The following is a 25,852-nucleotide window of genomic DNA, read 5'->3' as shown; positions in this document are numbered from 1 at the left end:
TTCACGATTTCATTAATTTTTCCGTTTCCATCATATGTATCGCATTTGAATTCATTTTATCAGACAGCACTGCGGTCGCGTTAACTCCGCGGCAACCTTTCCGTAGTTCTAATTATAATTAAATATTATGTTATCAGTTATATACAATTATACAATGATTGATGATAGGAAGTTTAAAACAGAGTAAAAAAATGACCTTTTCAGTTCCTGTTAAAGAACAACTAAATGAGCTCAGTAATGCAAATTCCATTCTCAATAATATCCAGTCAGTGTGTTTCTGTATCTACAGAGCACCCTCTGCTGCCTAGTTTTACACTTCCAAGCACTTGGATACACTTTGTTCACAATCAATAGTCCACCAACTAGCTGTTAAGCATTTAGAGTGTTAGAGATAAAGGAGTAATACATTTTGTAGATGCAAAGTTCATTTGCAATAATAGTCAAATTTTCTTGGGAATAATATAGCACTGGTAATATAGCACTGATTAGTAGAATCAAGATGTATAATCACAGAGAATCTTTGGTGCAGTGGCAAGCAATGCTTCCTCTCAGCATTGAGGCCCTGAGGTGCCATTTGTGTGGTGTTGGATGTTCCTCTTGTGTTCATGTGGCTTTCCTGTGGGTACTCCTGTTTCATTCCATGCCTTGTGTCCCGTGATTGACTGGCATCCCACTCAGGATGTAAGTCTATGGGTTGCTGTGACTCTTACCGGTGATATTCTGATAATGTATGTATGTATGGATGATATAGGAATACCATTCAAATTCAACATTTCAGTAAAACACATCATACTGATTGCACATGGTACTGTATGTAGTTCTGTATATAATATCTTTGTGCAAAATGTATTCTTAGAACGTGTTAATTACCACAACAGCAGTTCCTGCATAACGTTTCAGTCAAATACTGCAGTAAGCGGAACATTGCTTTGGGTTTGCAGTGAACAGAAGCAGTAAGCTGTTTATATCAGACATACCTGTATCATTCTGATATTTACACATATATTATTGCAAAACTGTAAGTGTTTCAGCCAAATTCAAAATCAATTTATCTGGCCTGAACAATACAAAACACAGAATTACTTGGGTGATTGTTTTAGTAGCCATATGTCTTTAGTAGATAAGTTTTAGATTTGTGGTTTTGGCATGAAATTAGACATTCATATGTAATGGGCTTTCATTATAGCCTTCTCCCAAAACACTTGCTAATTTTAATAAAGATGTGTGAAGGGGGGAAAAAGAAGAAAAAATTGCTGTAGGGATAAACACAAACAAATCATCTACACATCCCATCTAAGTTGCGTTTTTTGGAAAGAGTACACAAGGTATTATCCTTGAGCCTGGGGGGGGAGGGAATTAAGAAAGTAATAGTTAGACTGCGGTCACCATGGTATGCAGACATCAATGAAAGAAGCTACCTGTAGCATCTTGCCACTACAGTTTTAGTAATGTGACTATCACCTTGCAAGTCATCTATGATAAAAGTATTTTTTTAACCTAGGAATTGGCATTATTCAATGAGAAATGCTTTATTTGTGCCCATGACAAACAATAATCTGCTAATCATTTTAATTATGCTTTGTAGTGTCATAGAATACGCTTTATGAAAAAAATTACTCAGTCAGGATATCCTTTACCGTTTACTGTGTGAAAAATAATTGAAGAGAAGAACTGCATCCACCACTGTACTGGAGCGCCTATCTGGGTTATACACAGACACTGTGCGAGACCTACTGTACATTTCCGAATTAAATTAAGGAGGAAATTTAGATATGTCATGCTGAACAAGCTGAATGTGGAATTTGGCCAAGACACCAGTTCTCACAACCCTGATGGAAAACATTGGCAAATCCAACATAGCATATTGTCTGTATAAAAAAAAAAAATATATAATTCACCCTCCTTTTTCTTTAGGACACAAGTGAGAGGAGACTATTTTTCTCAATTGTGCTTATTTGGTTGGATTCCTCTGTTACTCCAAATATGGATCTCATTGTTCTGGGATGACAACCCCAGATATGCCTCTTGGACCCCAAAAAAAGGTACATAAATGGGGAGAAACCGGAGTATTAGCCGAAACCATAATACACAGTCTCCACATAGACAAACTAGTCTTGGTCTTAGAGTGGGATGCAATGATGTGACCCACTGAAGCATTCCAAATATGTTTTGAGATGAATACAAGGCAGTCTGCGCAAAAACATAAAAGAAACTGAAAGCAAGCAATTCACTTCTCGTCATCGTGCACATTAGAAGAAATGCTTTTGCATTAGAACCCTGGAAAGTCAGCTAAAGCACAAGAGTCAATGAAATGATGAGAATAATGAAAATAAAGTCTTAGAACATAAAATGTACTGTACAATGCTTGTTGTGAATCATAAAATGGATTTCCTTGTTATCAGAGTGTAATTAGAGGATGATCTGTAATTGCATAATGTGAACATATTCCAGAGTTTTGGTAGATTTTTTTCTTTATAAGCTCAATCAATTGTTTTCCACTAATTTCTGCCCAACTGTGCAATATTTACCTTTGAAAGGTAGTACATACCATTCTTAAAGGAGATCAAAGCAACCAACATTGTATCTGTGTGAACATTTCTTGTAAATACAAAAGACTTGAAAGTCACAATAAACATTTAAATGGTTTCCGCACTAACAAGCTTTCTTGAAAATGGTCTTTTCTGTCTTAGCCAAAATACTGATGAAATGCTTGAGGTCTAAGGAATGAAGTCCCTTGAAGTTTGTCATTAAGCAGTGCTTTAAATTAGCTGGCAGAAGATTTAATATTCTTTCTTTTCAACTTCACTACCCTAGATGAGAGAATAGGATTTCATGTATTATGAGAGATCATTCAAAATAACTGAAATAGCAGAAGTTTTGCTCCCATTTGAAGTTCTGAAAGATGCTTGAAAAAGAAAAATATCTAAGCAGTTTGTATTCTGTTTTTGAAACTATGCAGATTTCACACTTACAAAATGTAAAAACAATATTAAGATTTTGAATTTTCACATATCCAAAGAATGAAATAGTCAGACAGCAATTACAGTATATAATATAAAGTATATACATCTATGAATTCATTACAGATTTATTGACCCTCATTTTTATATCCTGGCCACTGAAGGTTTAAATGCTCAAAATCAACTAATATTATTATGTTTCTAGTACTTTCGCAAACTCAAATCTGTTCTATACTTTTGCAAAGTAACTGAAACACAAAGCACAGTGAAATACCAATGATACAGGTATCTAGAAAGCACATACTGTATGTACTGTTTACACTAGTTCTGTAGTTACCAAAAAGGGTAATCTAAAACCAGAAAGACATGTTAGTGCTTTCAGAAATGAGTATCAATTTATTTTTAAATATATTTAAGTCTCAAATGTACAAAACCAACAGCTATTCCTACTCAACTTACTGGCAATGTGCTACAAAGTTTTCGGTATGGCAACTTGGACATGGTTGATATTAATTTCCATTGTGACTGCTCCACACTTTTCCGCAATAAAGATGCATCATTAAAGAACATTAAATAACGGTAAAGTTTCCCAAAAAAACTCATTAAAGGATTAACGTCTGTATTTCCTTTGTGCCAACTGGAAATGAGCAGGAGTTTGCTGGTTCTGTGTTGTGCAAAACCTAACTATGGGAGATGGAATTTACAAAATGCTCAGAACCTGCTGTCTTACTTCTATGATGTTACTGTTAACTTTGCACTTTCAAGAAAGCTTGATCTGATCACACACCAAGGATAAACATCATTAACGATCATGAACGATTACCACTTCCATTAAATATGTCCCCTTTAACTGAGGATACACTGTATGTTCTCTGTAAATGCACAAAAATGCCTCATATTGAAGTTAGACAAATTTGTACATTAAAAAATATATGTAACAACTTGAATTCTTGATGTCTGTGAACAAGCATTAAACTGGAACAAAAGCCAAAGCAAATTCTTATGCATGCTGTCCCATCTGGCAAAAAATGCATCTGTATATAGAGTTATGTTTAGAAAAAAAAGAGACTTTCAGAACTTCAATATAAAATTTACTGTTCACAAAGTGTAGACCATGTGTCTCAACGTTCATCTCTAGGCTGATTATTTACCGTTTAAAATAATATAAAATATTTGTATGGGAAACGTATCCTATGGAAAAGGATACAAAGTGAGTAAGATGTACAGTACATACAAAACAAACACACAAAATTTTTCTTAAATAATGAAAAGAAAAAAAAGTCATTGCTACCCGAGAAAACAATACTACAATTTACCTGGACATTTTGTCATTCAACAAGAAAAAAAACAAACTAGACCATTCTCTACGATTTTCGTCCAGGTGAACAGATGCTCGTAGTACAGTATGTACCAAATCTGGCCAAAAGTAATAAGAACTCCAAATGAGATAAACAGACACTTTAAGTGGCAGGCAAGTTGTGGGTGGTTTAATGCCTGTCATCTTCCCCTGGACAAAACGTCTTAATACTTTTAAAAAATGATTGAAAATCATAGGGACATGCAATTCAGTCTTAGACATCATTGTGTTCATAATTGAAGGTGAAATAGCTAGAAGGATGGATTATGACTGGGCTGCAAAAATTTCAAAACTTTGTTTTGAATACATGCTGCATCCCGTGTCCCTTGTTTTTCATCTTGCAGGAGTCTAACTCATCCCTAGTATTTTGGCCAGTGAGTTTATCTGAGCAGTATCATTACCATTTTTTAAAATGTCATTATAACATTTTCATATATTCTGAATAATTTTCCTAAAAAGGTTGTGGTTGAAGAGACATGCACTCCTCATAACAGGAACTTCCAAAATACACACCTTATAAACCTCCCTACACATGCAGGCATGCCTACCACATACCAAATGCCACTGCTGTGAATTTCTAGGAATAACAAATGAGATAAAAAAACATAATGTGCATGTGTCATCTTAATTGTCACATGAGTCATGCCACTTAAAGTGCAGAAGGGGTGGAGCAGGTGAGCACCTTGGATTCCACAAGAGCATGAATGAATGTCAGGATTTTGAGTTTCAAAACAGACAAGCTTTCATTAAAATATTGCGGATTAACTCACATTAAGCATACGGTAAGTGGCATATCCATCATTCATTTAAATGTTTTAAGCTAAATGGGTATGCTTTCATAAAATATGACTCATCCCCAAGACACTTATCCATAAATAATGAATAATTGCAATGATTACTGAAAAAAAGACTTTTCTAAAGCTACGTAGCTTAGTATACATTCTTTTCAGCGTTTCATAATGTCCACGTGAGCCCAATAAAGAAGTTGGTTTTGCTGGCGAGTCAAAGAAATGAAAAAGCTTTTGATCGCAAGCAGACTATGGAGACCTTGCCCTAACAAAGGAACTTGTTAACATTTAACAGCAAAACAATTCATTTTTAATTAAAGTAAACCACATCTTATTAAGCTGGTCAGGAAATGATTATTAGGTTCAAGAAATGATGGGTTGCTGCAATGCTTTACCTTTGTTGTCTAGGCTGGCCTACTGGTTGAAGCACTTCAGGGATGTTTAGTTAAAACCTTGGACCGTCGAGCTTAGAGGTCGAGTCATTTATCAGTCCTGCACCAGAGATCCGTTGGCTTCCTATACAGGGGAAAAAAAAGTAATGAAAGCAACTCATTGTGTAAAGCCTGAGCTCTTCCATGGTCCTGTCTGAGGCAGGTGGATCTTAATTAATAAACACAAAATTATTGAATTATGACTGGATTCTTTGTTTTATTCCCAGTTACAATGTGACCTTTGATTCCATCTTTATCAAAAGTGAAATGTTTTTGTTCTGCTAATGTGCTTTGATATCTTTCATGATGTAGGGTTATGGACTAAGCATTGCTGGGCATTTAATTGATTTAATCTAAGAACAAAGCAGTCTGTGAAGAAACATTTAGTCAAACCACACCTTACAACACCCTTCTGCACATAATGTGGGGAATTCACTAAGGTTTATTGCAGAAACATAACAAAATCTACTTATATTGTGCTATGAAGAATATATACTGATGGAAAAAAGAAACAACTCCTCTTCCACACTGTGGCCCTCCCATCTGCGTGGAACAGGCTGAAGAGTCACTCATCCGTGAAGAGGACCTGAATCCACTGCTGACGAGTCCATCGCAGCCCATGCCAGTTGGGTGTGAAGTCTAGGAGGTGTGAGCAGAGGGCCTCTGACAGGTCGCCTTGCTCTGAGGCCAGCAGCATGGAGCCTCACTGTCCCATCACTGATGAGGTCATTGTGTCTGCTAGCAGTTTCAGCAGCAGTACGGGTGGCAGATCTGAAACCATCTCGCAGATGGACCAGTCTGATGTGTTGGTCCTGCTCTGGTCACTCAAGAGTGACCGGATCTTGGATGGTCATCTGTCCTGCCGGACTACTGAAGCCTTCTCTGCAGTCGGGACACAGTGGAGCAGCTTACTCCATAGTGTCTGGCACCGCTGTCACATGATATGCCTGCCTGCAGCATGCCAATGGCCCTTTCCTTTGCTTCTGGTGACATTCGAGGCATTATGGAATGCACAGAAAACTGACTAAGTGTGGCCTTTCTCTTGCAGTGACCTACAGTAGGCTTTGGATTAAGGCCTTTTTAAAGGTGACCTGATCAGGCATTGTTCCACCTGGCCCTCGTTGGGTAAAAGAGGACCTAAGGAGCTTTCGTGTGATTGGCAGGTTGTGATGCCTCATTGCACAAGCTGTATTGCTGGTCAGAGGGCTTAAAACAAATTGACAACATTTTGTGAAAGTACATAAGATATAACTATAGTATTCTCATTCCAGAAAATGTTGCGTTTTTTTCCCCCATCAGTATATAACACATGTATTTGAAATATGCATCGTGAACACATACAAAATATGGAAAATCTGGAAACCCAATAAATCATGGAAAACAGCATCTAACAATAAGGAGAGCAGGAATGTAAGGACAGTATTTCCCACTCGGGGTCTTAGAGTATTCCTTTTCTCATTTTTTGTTCCAACCAAACCCTTCGTTAGTCAAAATTCTTATACCTTTAAGAAGTGAACTGATATGTTTTTCTACACTCTGCACTAAATTATTAAATTATTTGCTTATAGGGGTTTAATTTGCAATGTCATTAAAAATGTAATAAATATTTATAAGAAATACAGGAAGCAGGCCACTATTTTAGGTTGGTTGGATGCAAAATTGCTGCTCATTACTAATCCATACTATTTAAGAACTGAAATTATAACAAACAGTGTAATCAAAGTTTTAATGCTTATTAAAGCTTAATTCAGAAGTTTGGTCAGATTCTAAGAATGTTGAAACTTGTTGTCATATATAAAGAAATAAAGTAAATAATGCTTTGATGTTAATTTGCTTGGTTGAGGAAATGACAGCATGACACCTTCAAGGAATGAGCCAGGGAGGCTGCTGCAACAGCGAAGATGGGGGGGGTAGGGAGGGGAGCTAGAAAAGAATTGTGGGCCACCAGGGAGTATTTAAAGGTAGGAGAATGGAAGTGTAACATCTCCTCCTGAACGTCTGATAAGGGAGACAAAGAAAGAATAATGGATCATCACTGATTGGACCACGGAATTACTAGATTGGACCCCAAAAGATAATGAATGTCCAGGAAGAATTCAATGACCTCAAAGATGATCAAGATCAGATCAACAAGTTTTGTGGAAAATGTTAAGAAAGCTGAAGACTGAAGAAGGAAGAAGAATCGTGAGGAGGCTGTTATATAGGACAGGCTTGGGAAAAAAAGCTGTTGATCTCTGAAATATCAGGGCCATTGCAAAAGATGTAGATAAGCATGGATTACACCCATTATGCTTTGTTTGTTAAAAAGTTTGTTTTACACCATCACAAGATTTAATATTCTGGAAGATAAAATACTACGTATTTACAAACATGTTTAGGTTTCATGTCCCATCCAGAGCAATATTATTTGAAAAAATAAACTCTACTATAAAATGTCTAAGTTAGTAGCTATAATTTCCAGAAATAAGGTTAGCAAGATGTTAGAAATGACAATATACAGTATATTTCTAATTGCCTGGCAATGGAAATTTAAAATCTCGTAAACTCGTGACCTGCCTTGGAGCAAAACTATGCAAAAACATCCATATTTATAAGCTTTCCAAAGCCATATGACAGCGATAATAAATTAAGACAGACAGAAACTGATGCAGAGTCCTGTTCCCACGTACAGTACACGTATGTGCTACTGTACAGTACTTACACACGTTCTGCATTTTTTTCCCCCAATATAAAACATTTATTTTTTATTTACTCTCAGCTTTCAATTTTTCTGTTCCTACTGTGTAAATGTCAAAGTCTAAACAGTGTTGATCAGTTGAAGACCACAAAATTAGTGTCGCTCTAGTGACACATTAGTTGAGTATCTTACTGTACAGAAACTGTAAATAAACCATGGGTTTTGATTACGAAACCAATCAAGAAAATACAACATAGAACTGCATTATCAACAAAATGCACTTATCAGGAAATATATATATTTTTTTTTTTTACAGGCACACATTTAACTTTGCTGATTAACATGCGTCTTCCACAGGTGAGGCCTGCTGTGCAATGTCATGGGCTTGTCATAGCACGTGTGGCTACTGCTCGAAGCCATGCAAGCTGTGTGTGAGCAATGCATGCCGTGCATTGCGTTGCTGGTGCTGGTTCGTGGGGTTCTGTACTGCTCCACTGGTAGAACCTGGACAAGCAGGAGACTAAGCACTGGTTTCTGACTAGATGCTTCGTCATTCCAGTTCACCCTACAAATGTTAAGTGAGGCTCAAGTCTGGCAACCCAGGCATCCATAGTACAACTGTCCAATTCCCATCTTGCAAGGAAACTGTTGTTATATTATATTACATTATATAACACGGCTCTAGTCTTGGGGGGCCAGAAGGTTCCTGGTTTTCATTCCCCCTGAGCCCTTAATTACCTAATTGAACTCATTATTGTTTAACTGGAAAAGTTGGAACGTTTCCTTTTTCAAAGGATGATGGAGGGTTAAAGAGACCTACAGTATACAGTATAACCTGATGGTCTGGGGTTCATCGTACCCAAGTTGCAGGGAAAATAAAATTCTTACACATCCCACTAGCAAGTTGATATCAATCAGTTGAGTGCATTATATAAACTCTACACAGGAAGAGGACTACTAGAGGAATTGAAATGTGACATGGACAATTAAAATGGCTTTAAAAGTATGTAAACATACATGTACCTGCAGACTTCCTTTCATTTGAAAAACAAAATGTTCAGGAAAAACAAGGCACCACATAAATTAAAATTACTATAATTACAGTTCCTATATAACAAGGGACGCATTGAAAACAAGATATTACCTGCCAAATATGGAAATATTCTAAACTGGAAAGAAAATAGTTATAAACACATACCAAAATCTGATTTTTATGAATAGATTTCAGGTAAATTCTGCATAAAATACTGTAAAGATAGTAGGCCACAAAAATATTTTAATTCTTGAGCTGAAAAGCAAATTTAGTTTATAAGCTAATAAAACACCACAAATTATTTTATAATAAAACACTTTTGAATGCTTTTACTTTGTTAGCAGGGTACACATTTATTGAAGGAATGTTGAAGTACAAATAAATGCAGCTTTCCTCAACCAATAAAAACAAAAAATATTTTTTTAGGAACAATATTCAGTACTGTAAATTTTTTTATTTTAATGAGAAACATTAAAAGTAGAAATATTAAATTATTTCAAAAAGTGTACCTGAAAATCCCATTCTGACCAATTATTTATACTACAGGCTGTAAAACTGTAGAAAATAGAATATGAAATATAGAATAGAATAGAATTTGGATAATATTATTATGTTTTAAAATTGATTGCAAAAATGTATTTACATAGGGCAGAAACAAGAACACATGGTCTTGTTATCACAAACAATAGCATGCCAATTTCAAATTGAGAATTAAAATACAGCATTAGCTCTTTTAAACTGTTCAAAAAGACACATTAGAAGTTAAACCAAACTAAAGACAACAGGCACTGCACACCAGCCAATCTTTTTCATTAGAAACACTACTGTGAGTCAGCAGCTTAGCTAGGATTCAGATTCTAGAGATAATGATTAACCTCTAGACCTTACCAATTTAGTGGTTAACTCCTTGTTTGGAAACAAATTGCACTATACTGACTCCTAGGCTAGATTGTCTCAGCTATTTCCTAAACAGTTCTAGAAGTGACTGGTTTAAAGGGTCTCTAACCAAAGAGAAAGCCTGCCCAGCAGGATTTGTAGGTACTGTAGCCATTACATCTTCAAATTCTAAATTTCTAAAGTTCTGGAACAACGAAACTGTGATTAGTGTGATTTTTAAATAACATCATTTTGAGATCATGCAACAAAAATCTGAATACTCTTCAAGCCTCAAGGGGCAGGATTCCCGAAATATGAAAAGATTACCTGCATAGTTAATCAATAACTTTTAATCCATCCATTTTCTTACCTACAGGAACCTATCTAACCTGCTAATTACTAAACCTTTTCTACTTCTAAAGAACAGACCAACCAAAAGGTTTAATCCTTCCCAAACCTTAACTCAACAATGATAAAATCTGCTGTCACATATAAAGGTTTAGGGTACCTGATGCTTTGGTGTTGACTTGACTGACTGAGGAAATGACAGCATGACATTTTTCAGGGAATGAGCCAGGGAGGCTACTGCAGCAGTGAAGTTGGGGTGGAAAGTTGCAGGCAGCCAGGCAGTATTTATAGGTAAGAGCAGGTAAGTGCAACATTATAATTTGACCTCCTCTGAAAACTTCTGTTAATTAATAAAATAACAACAAATGTTAAATATGTTATGAAAATGTTTAATATAAATCACAGGTATACCAAGTTCAACAATGGCAAACATCCATTCATTCATTCATTCATTTCCTAATCACTTTATCCAATAGACTATAGGATCACAGGGGAGATGGACTCTAACCCAGCAAGCAAGGGGTGCAGGATACACTCTGCATTGGACACCAGTCCATCGCAGGACACACACAAACATGCGCATACTCACACCAGGGCCAATTTGCCCAGAAGCAAATTAACCTACCAGTATAACTTTGGTCTGTGGGAGGAAACTGAAGCACCAGGAAACCCACACAAACACAGGGAGAAGATACAAACTCCACACCAATTACACCCAATGTCTGGAATTGAACCCAGGGCCCCAGCACTGCAAGGAAACAATGCTAAACACTGCACCACCCCAATAACATCTACGTGTTTCTAGTTTGTAAGGGTGGCCTATAAGATTTACTTGATTGAATATCTCCAGGACCTCATTTGGAGACATCTGAACTAGAATATAGTACATGTAAACGACACTACCACAGTAGGAAATTAGTTTGCATCTTAAAATAACAGCAGCAAAACACTTACAACTGCCCCATTTAAAAAAAATGCTTATTCATTTTGTTCCATAATAGTTCCTTTCAAATATAAAATGGAAAATGATGACTATTGTTAAAGAAAACCCTTATTATATCACACAGCATATTAGAAATCTTAATTTTAACAACCCAGAACCTAAACTATTAGGAAAATATGGTACAATTGCATGTACTGACAATGATTCTAATACCAAATTAGATTTCTTTCATGACTAATAGTGGATGAACATTTTACTGCCATCTAGTGTTTAAATGAGCTATAAAAGATAAACTGATCAGAATATTCATAATAATAATAATAATAATAATAATAATAATAATAATAAGCTTTATTTTATATAGCTCCTTTAAAGGTGGCTTCTCAAAGTGCTTTACAGGATGACAATAACAATAAATAAGAAGAGTATAACAATAAATTAGGAGAATGAGCCAGGGCTACTTCATGGATTAAATATTAGTCTGAAACAAAAAATAATAATTTATGGCCTGCTTTAAACTTAAATTAGAAATAGTGCATTAATGCGGCTTGCATAATTCTTCAGTTTAGCTAAGAAAGGACAGCCTTCAGTATAAGCCTCAATGATTTCATCTTAGATATAAAACCTTAATCAAAAACAGAAGCAAACATGGAGGTTTAAGCATTATTACAGTGCAAGCACATGCTTTTAGCAGTACATCTGAATCCCCACTACTAATACTTATGAATAAAACTTGATTTTGTGAGCATGTTTTACAATTTTGTGCTTGAGTTACTTACCTTGTACTGTATGTACTCCCTTTCTCATTATTCAAAAGGTTAAAAACAAGAGCCAACCTGCCAGGATCTGACAACTTGTGTTGAAGCTCTACCCCCCTCAGGTGGTGACCACCTGAATTATCAAAGGCAAGTGGAACCATCCTCCCCCTTAACACTCTCAACAAGATCCACCTGTGAGATAATGAACATCAATCCAATGGAATCCTACCAGAATCAGTGCAACACTTAAGAGAGAAAAACCCCAACAAAACAAACAACCATGTAATGTGTACAATGTGTGCAATGCAATGACTTCTTTCAGACTTAAACTTTTAAAAAACAATCTTAGTTTCTCACCTGTTCTGAATATATCAGCCAGACTTTAATACTTACTGAAATTCTGTGGACCTGCAAATGCTTCAAAAGACAAAAAAAAACCCAACATACAGTACTCTCTCATATGGCACTAAATCATCTTTAATGCTGAAATGTTTACTTTTGTGCATTTTAAGACATATGTAGCTGATTTGGGATTCTCTAATTGTACTTTAAGAAATCTTTTCCTAGTGATGAAGTACTGTTGCCTGTGTCAGTCTGCAACTAACTGAGAATGAAAATGTATCCATCCATACCTTTTCTAAGCACTTCAGGGTCAGAGGGAATCCAGAATCCAGAGATTATCTTGGCAAGGAATGGGTGCAAAACAGAGTACACCCTGGGTGGGACACCAGTCTATCGCAGGCCAGACACAGATTCAAACATATACATTCACACCCAATTTTCTCAGAAGCCAATTAACCTACCAGTTAATCAATTTAATCCTCCTCAGCTGTGCAAGAAAAGTTTCAATATACAAAAACATATATTAATCACCATATACAAAAGAACACATACATGTATATAAAAATATCTATAACTCCCCAAAGTGCTTAAAACTTTCTGCTATAAAGTTTGTTTTCTTTAAAAATATGAGCCACAGTATTATTAACTTTTCAGAACTGATTAAAGTGACAGTGATCATTTTGGTTTCCATCATCTGTTGATGCCTTCAGAAAAGAGCAGATTAATCAGTCTTCAGAAGTCTTGGCCATTAAATAATACAAAAAGAGTCTGTTCCAAAATAATGGATTCTCTTCTACAACTGTATGACAAGCTATACCTGAGGGGTTAATTTAAAGTACCCTCTAACCTAAAAATGTTTGAAGTAAACCTGAGACACTAAATCTAATTCTATGTCAAGTGCACTTGTTTAATGATTAAAGCCTTATTGGCCTGACCTAGCTCATCAGCCAAAGGTAATAATCACCCGTTTCATCTTAAAAATCTCATTTATGATCAAAGACTGCCTGTACACTTAATAGCAAGATACATATTTAATGAACAGCTGATCAGTATGCTTTCAGTTACAAAGATTAAATCTTCTAAGCAGCCACCATTTAGTTACTGCCTCTCAATAATTTTCCTTAATATACTGCACTCCACTTCAAAAAGTGAATAGCAGAGATAGGAGTCTCTTTAATGGTGAGCGATATAGAGCCATAGTGTATACTATAAGCACACAGGAATTATCTTTATTGGATAACAATGGTTTAATTAAGAAGAGCAGACCTTATTGATGGTCAGTGTTTTGTGATAACAGAATGGTTTTAGGCTCTTTTAGAGTTAAGCTTGCTTGATGCCGAGGTCTGAGTGTAATAAAACCGTATGATTTTGATCTCAAACTTTTAACAGGAAAAGGCAATACAGTTCAGATACAGATCAGCAGCTACATGTAGCACAAGCCATTCATGTTGATTTGGGATTCCTTGTGAAGGCAGAAAGAGAAGCAATGAGTAAAAATCTAAATCATGGAATTTTAACAACACCTTGCAACCAGACATGACACAATGAAACAGCTTTTGTAAAACTCTTTTATATTTCTGTTTCCAGTAATGGTCCTTATCCCTGACACTTCTGATCAGATACAGCAAAGAGAATAATTTCTTTTTTCTCACATCGTTTTTCTCACAAAAGATTGCAGTTCTGGGTGCTTAGAGGACATAATGTAATCTGTAAGGACTTAGTTTACACAGAGAAAACACAAGGCCGTACTGTCAAGACCTTCACCACTGAGAAGTCATTTTCTTCTATTATCTTCAGTTTCGTAACTTCCACTGTGAGTCTTCATCACCCTAATAGCCAAAACGTCTCTCATTCACTTCCCTTCTCTTTGCTTTGCAGTTTAATGCCTGGAACAGGATCCAATCTAGAAAAAAACTGATAAACCTTTTTTTGGGGGGGAAAAGCACAATCTGTCAAGCAAAACTGCTTAACATATGTGGGGCTGCTCTTCAATGCACGGATGTGCTCAGAACTTGACTCCAACTGTAAAAAGGAAAGGGCTCTGCCTCCTGATCACCGACTCCAGTGTAAGTGGGCGAAAGGACATTTCTCATTAAAGAGGATCACTTCCTTATCGTTGAGGTCACAAGGATGATTATTGCTATAGTTATTTTCACATGGTGGTGCAAAATAATTCTACTGCAGCTCATTTCACTAAATGTTTAAGGGGCGTCAGTGTAGTTTTTGATGATTATACTAAGGATGTTTTACGAAATTAAAGGCTGTTAAGAGATTTCATATCTTTTTAAACAGCGACAAATGTCCTTTTTTATATTTCCCTTAAACTCAGAATGTTTTTCTTCCAGTGACAGGAAGCTAGTAAACTTTCTTTCTCAGTCATTTCCTCTTTCCTTCAGATTTATCATTGAAACACAAGGCCTCAGGCTAAAATGTCAGGTTCTGTGATTCTATTAATCAGTACACAAGGTAACAGAAACAAGAAAAGCAACAATGCTTTTGGTCTCACAAGACTGGTTCCAATTGATTGAGACTAAAATAAGCACTTGGTCTTGATCGAAATACACCAAATCTGTATGTAAAAAATCCCAATTTCTTCTGTTTTCATTAAACCCTGGAATTCTGAGTTTGCTTAACAAGAAAATCCATCTCCTTCCTAAAACTGAAGAACCTGTCTTAACTCTGAAGAGTGCAAATAGCACAAAATACAATATCACACAAACAAATACATAGACAACAGGTTCGTCTTCAAATCCCTAACAGGCACTACATCCCTACAACATTGTATTGTAGGAGAGATAGACACCTGGAGCTAAGGGAATATTCTAATCAGCCTAAAAGTGTAGCCTACATTTGAGTTTAAAATGTTTGAAATGGTAGATCATTCACCCAGTTTTGGATGTTCTTAAGCCTAAAATTACATACTGTACATACTGTAATATTACTATTAATTTGTTTAGAATTAGAGACAGGCTGGATTATTTAAGACTGACAGTATATGAAAAATGTAAAAAAAAAATAAATGGTTAAAAATAACCAGCCTATATTCTATTTCTACCACGTTAAAAATATTTGTCACACTAATAGAGCACTTCTGCAAAGTGTATAGCTCAGGACTACATTAATAAATCAATGCTATCATTGTGTTTAGTATGTCAGGAAGACTGTGTAACCAGTACCATCAATATTTCTCAAATACTGATTAAGTGCTGTGGCTTACTTTGTAGAACCTTAAACTATCCCCAGTTAGAATGAAGTAATTCGCTGTCTGTCCCTGGTGACCAGAAAAATGAAAAAGCCTTGTAAAGCAATGAGCCACCTACCAGATCAATCCACAGAAACTGATGAAATGCAATGATTCTCCCACCTGATCAATGCACCTTTATTACCTAACACCATTTAGTCCTTTCCACACTGAACAAATAGTGTACACACGAGAAAATTAATTTTAGTACAAATCAAAGCCAAAGATGTACAGTACATGGATATTTAATTGCACGTGTGCAAGCTGTAGCTTTTTCCCACAGAGACCAACATCTGAGGGCAGCCTGTATCAGGTATCTCTGGCCATACTATGTTGTACTATATATACAGGATTATTTTTAAGGAAACAAACATTATTATCAGGTGAAACGTTAAAGATACGAGAAGAGTTAAAACTATAGGAGTGCTGGGCAGCTAAGCTCCTGGTGGGTGGCCAAACCTAAAAGGTTGATACAGTATGTTTCTTTAGATCACATTTTGTCTCATATGCCAGTAACAATAAAGTAATTGGGAATTCCATCCAATCATCTATTTGTTAATTTCTAATTAAGAGCTTAGTCCAATACAGGGTCACAATGTCACAATGTGCCAGATGATACAATGGGTCTGAGGCAATATTCACTCTACACAGGATGCCAGTACATCGTAGAGGACGCACATGCACACCAGAGACAATTAAAAGAAGCCTATTAGCTTAGGGTCATGTTTTTGGATAGGAAACCTGAGTATCCCACAGAAGCCTGTGTGGTCAAGGGAAAACATGCTAACTATACAGAAGGTACCTTTGGCCTTGATCTAACCCTGAACCTGATGCCACCTTCCTGGCCCTTTATGAGTTCCATTGGAATGGAAAACAGTATCTCCCTTTACTACCCAGGGACAGAGTTAGACTCCAATAAGGCAAATTTAATACTTATACAGGATTACTGTGATGTTAAAGCTACCCTTCTCCATAAAAAAACAAAACAAATACCAGCATAGTGACAAAGGTTTTGTGAGTATGACTCAAAAAGTATAACTGACTGAACAACCAATAATAATAATAATAATAATAATAATAATAATAATAATAATAATAATAATAATAATAATAATAATAATAACAATAATGTGGAGTGTTGTTATTGGCCTAGATATTGAACAATTTTTAAGGGGTGCAAACTAAAATTAGCTAAAGACTGCCTTCCTTCTAGGAAAAGAAAACAGCTGAGATAAAGGAGTTTCTGCTGCAATGACCTCCAGCAATATAATTCATACCACTAAACAGCTATCTGGCTGGGATTTCTGTTGGTACTTACAATATACATTAATATTGCTGTCAAAGAACAATTCACACCCTTTCCTATGTTTACAATGGTGAGGGAAGTCCTACTTAACTTTAGGGTGTAACAAACAGATGACATTATCTCATACCAAAAGCAATAAAACCCAAAAAGAACATCTGCCGGTTTTCACTGCTCTTGTCCCGCAGAATGTTTATCAAGCATAGTTCATATTAGAAAGTGAGAAATCAATCACCAGCTTTTCGGAATGGGTTACCATAATTACCTGTATGGAACAGTACAAAGAAAACAAATCATTCTACATAACAAGGGCTTACAATTGGATATATTGTACAGGACTTAGTTCAAAATCTGCAGCGTGTTGCAGCAGGCATGCAGAATTATAAAAGAGCACTGTTCCAGAAACTATATTATACTATATTGTATTGTGTTCGATTATCTTATTATAATATAGAAAGCAAAGAAATCCATCAATAAAAATAAGAGAAGTACTGAAATGGTCTTGTGGGTCCTAGTTGGAGAATTGAAGGGAAGGGTTTCATTCTTGCTGATAATATCAACTTCATATTGATATATGGAAACTTTCAGTATCAGACTCTACTTTAGAGTTAAAGCGAGTTAAACTGCAACCAGCAGATGGCATTGCTGTCCTGGTTATTTTTTGCTTGAAGTACAGTATAACTCCTTAGTATCATATTTAGCGAAGACATTTTATATTATTATATATTAGATTTGATGAATAATGGCATTGGATTTGCATATCACTTCCACTTTACCAGTACATTCCAACATTCTCTGCTAACCTTGTTTCACAAAGTATTTTTAACATCACTGGATAGCCATACAATATCTAGCCATTTTGCTTATGGCATGAGCTAAGATCACTGACCACAAATTCCTACAAATGCCTCTTTTTCAACTTTACTCCCAGCATTTCAGCTTCTGGTTACATAATTGAGCAGATCAGACAACCCTAACCAGCCATATAATATGACTGATATGTTGGGGAAAATAATTTAAAAGGGAATCAATTTCTGTTACCTCTCCATGCTGTGATTCCAGATTGTTATTTACTGTACATGTAATCAGAGTTGTGATTGAAGATGGGGGACAAATTTAGATATCCTAAATTCTGTTGCAACTCTGAACACTTGATTTTGTTGTAACACTTAGCATATCCTTAAAATCTACTTGCAATTATAGAGACACTGGAAAATATGTTTTATACTCCTTAAAGAATCGCGTGTCGGTACTTCAAGCAAAATACAAAATGTGTGATGGCTTGTCTTCTCTTACTAGGAACTGACACCACAAACGGGTACAATGATATACTTTTATGCATTTACCAAATATTTGTGTGGTTGCTGCTTGTAGTTCTCTAGGCATCGCTCAGCAGGTGGCTCTAGAGCCTAGGACATTGAGTGGAATTACTCATACGCATTTATCCGAATAGACATTTTACTTTCTACTTCCAGCATAGACTTCTACTTGTATGTATCAATGATCTGTTGCTCAATAAAATGATCAACCGCCGTACACTCTAGTCAAAGACAGTAAATGTCTTCAGAGCATAAAGTGGCGTGGTCTGTGACTAGACTATGTACAAGGAAATCTGATCTAAACTGATCCATGCAAATATATTCCAGTGATTATGTGCCTGGAATGGGGAAGCAAATCTCGTTTAATTATCTCTAGGCACGAGCATGTGCCAATGCTTTCGAATGCTAAATACATCTGGCCAAAGAAGTGTAATCTTCTAGTGAACAGATCATGGTGAAGATGTTTTACTTTTAGCACATTTTACCTTATTTATTCAAGTTCATATTATTGTTATTTATTATTTAAGGAGAGACAGAAAATTGTAGCTCTTTGCTGAAACAGTGTACATTAGCTCAGAGAACAGAGGGTTTCTGTCATGTCCCGCACTTACCCTCACAAATCCCATTACATTCCCAAACCCACTGTTTCACGCTCCCATTCCTTACTGAACCCATCCCATTCCCACAGGCACCAGATTCCACAGATTCTCACTCCCGGACCAATAATCCAACCACTTTCCTCTCCCTCCACTATTTAAAGCTCCCTCACGCACCAAACCTTGCTCACTATTGAAAAGCCTCCTTTAGTGTTTTCTAGTGCGCATTATTTTCTTGTTGGATTTCTCGGTTTTTGGACTTAACTTTTCCCTTTTGATCTCGTCTCTTCTCGGATTTTGCCTTTTGGATTGTCTTCTCGGTTTGTCTCAGCCCTTTCTGGTTAACTGATCTCTAGCTTCGCCTCTTGACCTTGCTTCTGGATTACGATTTTGGATTGTTTGCCTCTGCATCCCGCAGAGCTTACGGCTGTGCACAGGATCCCTGGAGGACTACCTGCTGGATCCCTGACACCACCCGGAAACACACTTGGCTAACAGGGCTTTGGCTATGCTGGGTAGACCAATCATCCACTCAGTGAATTCCCCTGATTACAGAAACATCTGCAATGAAAACTGCAAGTGAGTTGAAAAGTTGACATCCTTTCTAACATCTAATCACAGCATATACAGTACATTGGCATCTTGAACATCCGCATCATGTATGAAGCATTAATGTTTACATAAAGCAGCAGAGATGAAGAGATACCACCTTTCACTGAAATGGTGGATGAAGTGAGAGTCAATAAACTCGTTAGTTATCAATCGTTAGACGCAATAACATCACCATCATTCAGTGCAACGCCTCAACAAACGAGGTATAGCCAGATAACAAAGATAATGTCTATGTCCTACAGGAAGTAATTAACAAAGACAAAAAGATATCATACCTCTAACGGGTGATTTCAGTGCCAAAATTGGACAGGGCAAAAAAAGCCGAGAATAAATCATGGACAAGCAGGCTCTTGGAGTAATAAATAAAATGGTAGTCAGACTCCAACCTCTCGTCAACCATAAGCAAGAGGAAGCACAAAGCCTGGAATAAGGATGGCAAAGACTGTGGCAGGGAATCAAGACTGCACAAAGAAAGGATCTCAGGTGAATCAATCAGAAAAACCAAAGCAAGAAAACACCCTTCAACAACAAAGCTTCAACAGCAGTCGCACCAGAGCAAGAAAGGCAAAAGCACTACAAGAATATTACCAAACTGGCAGGAAGAACCATTTAAAACACAGACCAGTTATAAACAAGAACATAAACACAAAGCAGGAGGACCAACTAAGGAGATGAGAAGAACATTTAAGAGAGATCTTAAATACACCTGCGCTACCAGTGCCAGCTGACATCTGCCATCACAACACTCCCTGCAGGTTAACACCAACCAACCCAGCAAACAGCAAACAAGAAATAAACAAGGCCATAGAAAAACTGGAAATGGGAAATCACCCAGACCTGATGGAATACCCCTAGAGGCCTTTAATGCAAACACACCCAAAACAATAAAATTGCTGTACCAATTCTCTGAGCAGACATGGGAGGAGGAAGAAATACCCACAGAGCGGACAGAAGGTCATTTAGAAAAACTTCCCAAAACCGGCAACCTCCAATGCTGCAACAATTACAGGGGCATCATGCTTTTATCGGGGCGGGGAAGGTCTTGAGCAGGATCAGCCTAGAAAGGCTGTCATAAGTTCTCGATAACTGAGAGAATAGCAAGGAGGATTCAGCCAGGACTGATCATGCATTGATCACATTGTTACACCGTGTATCACTGTCAAAGAGTAGAATAAACGCATACTGTAGATCTTACATTTGTGGACTTCCAGATAGACGTTGACAGCCTTGTCCAAACAACCTTCACCTGATCTGTTCATGACCAGACTATGGAATCGAGGAGGGTGGTACCTGCTGCACATGGAATGATAACGAATGGGCAAAGGGGGTTCTGCTGGGTGGTACCTCATGAGCCATTCAATTGTCTGACAGGTACAGCAGGTGCCGCCCTGTCCGTTTCAATCAGAACAAAAAATGACAGTTCGAGGAACATAACGCGTTCTTTTAACTTTCATTCCGAATAAACTAAACTTGACTAAACTAAACTAAACGTACAAAGCTTTGTACTATTAAATATCCCGCATACAAAATACCCCGTATTTTATACAGCAAGAATGTAAGGTAGCCTAATTTAATTTTGTTTTTACATAAAATATGACTAATTTTTAAACTGTAAAAAAGCTCAATTTTACAAACGTGAATATTTTATTCTCCTTGGCAGCTTCTCTCTGCTTTGACAGGGTACAACATCAAAACATCACCGTTCCGCAGGGGAAAGGGGGGTATTTCTCTTCAGTGCAGTCCGCTGTGATAAGGACGTCAGAGAAGGGTGCATTAAGGGCACATTGGGGGTGCTCCTGAGCACCCTTGTGAAACTAGGTCACATTGAGAAATGGGACACCCTGAGCACTTTCAAACCTGACCGGGTATGGGAGTAAAAGAGACATCAAAGCCAGAATAGGGAAGGCCAGGACAGTTTTTCTGATACTATGACATGCAATGACAGTCGAAATAGATATCAAGAAAGACCAAAACATCAATATTTAAGTCTGATGCCAAATGATTTTTCCTATATGGCACAGAGACATGGAGGACAACAAGAACCAAAAAAAATGAATAAAATGCATACCTTCATAAATAAATGCCTGTGAGTGAAAAAACACCCTTGACATACAGTACACTGGCCAATGAACATGTATGGAAGAGTACAAACCAAGCACATACTGACGTACAGATTAAACCGAAAATGGAGCTGGATTGGGCACCCAATGAAGAAACCAAATAACTAACGCCACTAGGCAAGCCCTTTCCTGGAAGCCACCGGGCAAGGGGAAATATGGAAGACCGAGAAACAGCTAAAGAAGAACAGTGCAGGCCCAACCGAAAGGAATACAGTAGGAGTATCATGCAGGGTGATGGAGAGAAGAGTGCAGCATTGAGCCTGCTGGAAAACATTGGCGGACGACTTGCACTCCCCAAAGAGCAAAAGGGTTTAAGAACAAGAAGCTGCTGAGCCACTGTGCTGAGGAAACAGCGGTCCGGCTCCACTTGTGTCTGCCTTACCTTGTTAGGTCCTGACCCTTTACACTGCTATCGACAGATCCAGAGCCAACAATTACAATGTGAAAACCAACGTTCCAGCCAAAAATGTCAGCAAAGGGTAGAGCACTGTAAAAATCTTTAAGATTAATTTTCTGTGCTGCAAAAAGATTAATTCCAAATAATATTTTATGCACTTAAAGTAAGACTGCATTTAGACCTGTGCAGTTGTAATTCAGAAATGGTGGTCATTTTTCTTTTGTCACGAATGAAGAATTAATATCAATAATGGGGTAGAGCCAGGAAACACATTTACCAAAATGTTCCATTTTGCAATATTCATGTGATCACCAGTTTAAATGATGGATATACTCTGAAGGTCTCTGCTAATAGTTAAGTAAATGCAATTTGTCATTGGGCTTGTGAAATGTGTCAGTAGGGCTGGCAAGGCTGTTAATAATACATGTTTTAAAGATGGGTAATAACTAAAAGTGAGTGACAGTGCTTTTTTTCATTTGAACAATTTATACTGTAGGTATAACCCTTGCAAACCCAACTGTCCCATTTAGCAAACTGATCAAAATGGACAAATGTCTTTCAATTTTGCAGATCTGGAGCACTGAAAGATTAAAGGTCAGAACGGAGTCCTTACAGTCCTCCACAGATATTACAGGAGATGAATTACTGACAGGCTGTAAAGTGGGGACACCTCCCCTTTAACCACTAGGAGGCATGATGCTTATCCTGGGTTATATCTCCTCTGCTAACCTCAGATGACATTTCTTTGTGCAGTGTATTTTAATTCTGATAAGTACACAGTTCTTTGTATGCTCTAACAGAAGGTTCATCCAACGGTTACACATAGTGGTATGAAGAGCATATCTTTATGATGAAAATCATAGATAGTGAGTAGATGTCACAGCAGTTAACAGGCTGAATGACAAAGGACGCAAAAGGTCAGTACAGCATTTAAAAACACACAGGTGCTGATATACTTACATTCACAGACTAAGACTGAGTTGGATCTCCTTGTACATCATAGTTTAATTGCTCCTAAAGTGTTCTCAGGATTGCTGGATTAACCTGTCTATTTCATGCAAACGCTTTAAGCTTCAATATGTCTTTGCATAAAATTCCTTTTTGAAAATGAAGTAAAGTGTAGCAAAGAAAGTCACCTTTAAAGTTTCTCTTTTTTATTTGAAATAAGAATACACACCAAATGTTTTTAAAAAAGTATCTTAGTGTTATCCGCTTCTCCAATAACTGCAGAAAAACCAGCAGGAGTTTTTTGTTATTCCCATAAGAGCGCTGAGATGGAGCCCATTAAAACACGATGGACAGGTTCTATCTTCAAATACAGCCATTTTTATTTTATAACAAAGGAAAACATAAATACTCCGTCGGTATGTCAGATAATAATATTTAGAAGAAAGTTAGTCTCGAAACAAAGTTTTATTAATCAGCTATCTAATAAATTTTAATTAGATAAACATTAATCTGTTGGTAGAACTAAGGGGTATATTCACAAAACTATGATATTTTCCTTTTTCTTTAAAACTAATCACTATTCCTTACATGTGTTTGGCAAAAACAAGAAATACAAAATAATAATATAATTGAAAGCAAATTCTTATAATCTGTAACAGAGGAAGGGCTAAAGTAATTTTTTGTAACAACTAGATCTTAGAACTACTGTACTTTGCATTCCTGAACTGCATAACTGCATTATTCTTAATCTACTGGAGAAGAGTGTGATCATGTGGAAATTCTCAATTTGAAAATGATAAATTATGGAAGACAACACAGCATATTCTGTGCTCCTGAATAAAGATAGTAGGAAACTATTTTGTCACGCAGAAGGTGTTTCATGGAGATGATGCCTTATGGTCTGGGTGGTTACTAATGATTTTACCCTGAGCTGATTTTAAAAACAGAAATCCACTAATATGTCTGACCCAGTTAAGACAGGAAATTTTTCAGTGCTGCATCATCCCTCACATGGATTTACCATGTGAATGTTGTCTGTGTTAAAACTGCTATAGTTCTATAAAAAAAAATATTTGGTATCAAGCTTTAAGAAATATTATACATCCATTCAATTATATGACGCAACTGAATATAAGTGAACCAACATACTAACATTCTGAATACCAACATTCAGGAGTCTGATTTAAAACAAAAGTATAATGGGCAGACTGCAAAGATTTATAACACAAAATTAGACTTGTATATAAGATATATTTGCCAAACACTGAATGACATGACTCAGTTTTGCAGTGTAAAACTGCCTTGGTGGAGTTATGTTGTGACTCTGGAGTTAAGACTCTGGCATGTTTCATTAATTTTATCACCAGTGTAGCCCAAACATCAAAAAACACATCTACATAACAAAAAAACATGAAAGCCTTCGGTAATATTTCATACACAGTTATAGACATTCGATTAGGAATAGTCTGAAGCATACAGTAAATAGAGCCTCCACAGTAACAGATGTATATAATCTAGGATGAAACGGCTTCAGAGGTTAGCACCATACGAAATCCACATTTCGAGCTAGCTTTAGAGAGAGGGAGCTGTGATAAACACATAAATCCGGGCCAGGAATGTTGTGAAATTCCCCTGACGCCACAGTTTCATTTCCACATCTATCAAGAAGTCTTTAGGTTCTCTGACTTGTCGCTGCAGATACACTGCTCCTGTGTAGGAATTCAGTTTTCGGGCGCTAAAGTAATTCTCCTCGTTCCCCCTTGTGATGCTGATGATGATATTGTCTCCAGAATACGCAGGTGATGGTCCGATGCGAAAAATCTGAGCTGGTATAACAATGTTGGTTTGGAAGCTTAGATGGTAATAAGTTATTCTAAGGGGAGAACTCTGACACTCCACATAGTTTGGGCAAGATAAACGTTCACAGCGCCTGTGGGATAAAGAAATCCAGAAAATGAGGAATTGAAAAATGGCAAAGGCCATCATTCTTAGTGTAACACCACTTTGTACAGATTTTTTAAAGTCTTTCTCTGGCTACTGTTAGCAAGAGCATCACGAACAATGCACCCACATCTAAATTAAATTTGAAATAATTCAGAATATCTAATAGTAGCTGCTCATCCAAAACATAACATATCTTTTACATTGATTTATATTAGCATGGGATTATTTATTTAATCAGTCATTGTACCTACTGAAGATAATGCTACCACTGACTAAACATATGTGTGAAATGATATATTTGTTTTGAATCACAGATGTGCAGCGTTTTGGTAAATGTTAATCTATTTATTCACAAACATTGCGGTTCAGGTAAAACCTAACTTGTTATTGGAAAAACAAACTGTAACAAAACTGCAGATTACATGCCTTCATGCCTCGTTTCCATTATAAAATGTATGCATCTTTGACCTCAAATACAAGATACTGATGCCTTTAAGAAAATCACTTCTTGGAAATAACTAACAAATTCCCTCCTATGACCCCATGCCACATTCAGGCATTAGCAATTGGTAAGAATCATTATAAGGGAGTAATCGAAGGTCATTAGGTTTATATTATATCGGACTTTCCCAGGGTTTCCATTTCAGTTTGCAAGGGGTTGAATTGTGTAGGTGTGAGCTGAGGCCAGACTGACCTCATAATAACCACAGTAAATGGGAGAAATCTCAGTCATGCCCATGCAATCGAAAGGCTTGATCAAAGCAATTTTATTTGATCAAGCAGCTCAATAAAACCTGCTTTCTGTTAAGAAGAAGCTCAACAACTATATCATAGTATCATGATCTTTTTTGTGAACAGT

At 36.8% G+C, this 25,852-nt stretch overlaps 1 protein-coding gene across 6 annotated transcripts in view; it reads right to left on the bottom strand.

Annotated features, from left to right (window-relative positions):
• Positions 1 to 23,238: 23,238 nt before the first annotated feature.
• The window catches only part of fbln2 (fibulin 2), a 60,208-nt gene continuing 57,594 nt past the window's right edge, over positions 23,239 to 25,852 (bottom strand). For all 6 annotated transcript variants that reach the window (XM_015348324.2, XM_015348321.2, XM_015348325.2 and 3 more), the window contains one exon: positions 23,239 to 24,979. In XM_015348324.2, the coding sequence (XP_015203810.2) occupies positions 24,622 to 24,979 (358 nt within the window). In that variant the 3' untranslated portion in view covers positions 23,239 to 24,621. The remainder of the gene's footprint in view (positions 24,980 to 25,852) is intronic.

The sequence above is a fragment of the Lepisosteus oculatus genome, chromosome 4 (genome assembly GCF_040954835.1).
Source record: "Lepisosteus oculatus isolate fLepOcu1 chromosome 4, fLepOcu1.hap2, whole genome shotgun sequence".
NCBI classification, from domain to species: Eukaryota; Metazoa; Chordata; class Actinopteri; order Semionotiformes; family Lepisosteidae; genus Lepisosteus; species Lepisosteus oculatus.
This window is presented reverse-complemented; position numbering and strand designations above follow the sequence as displayed.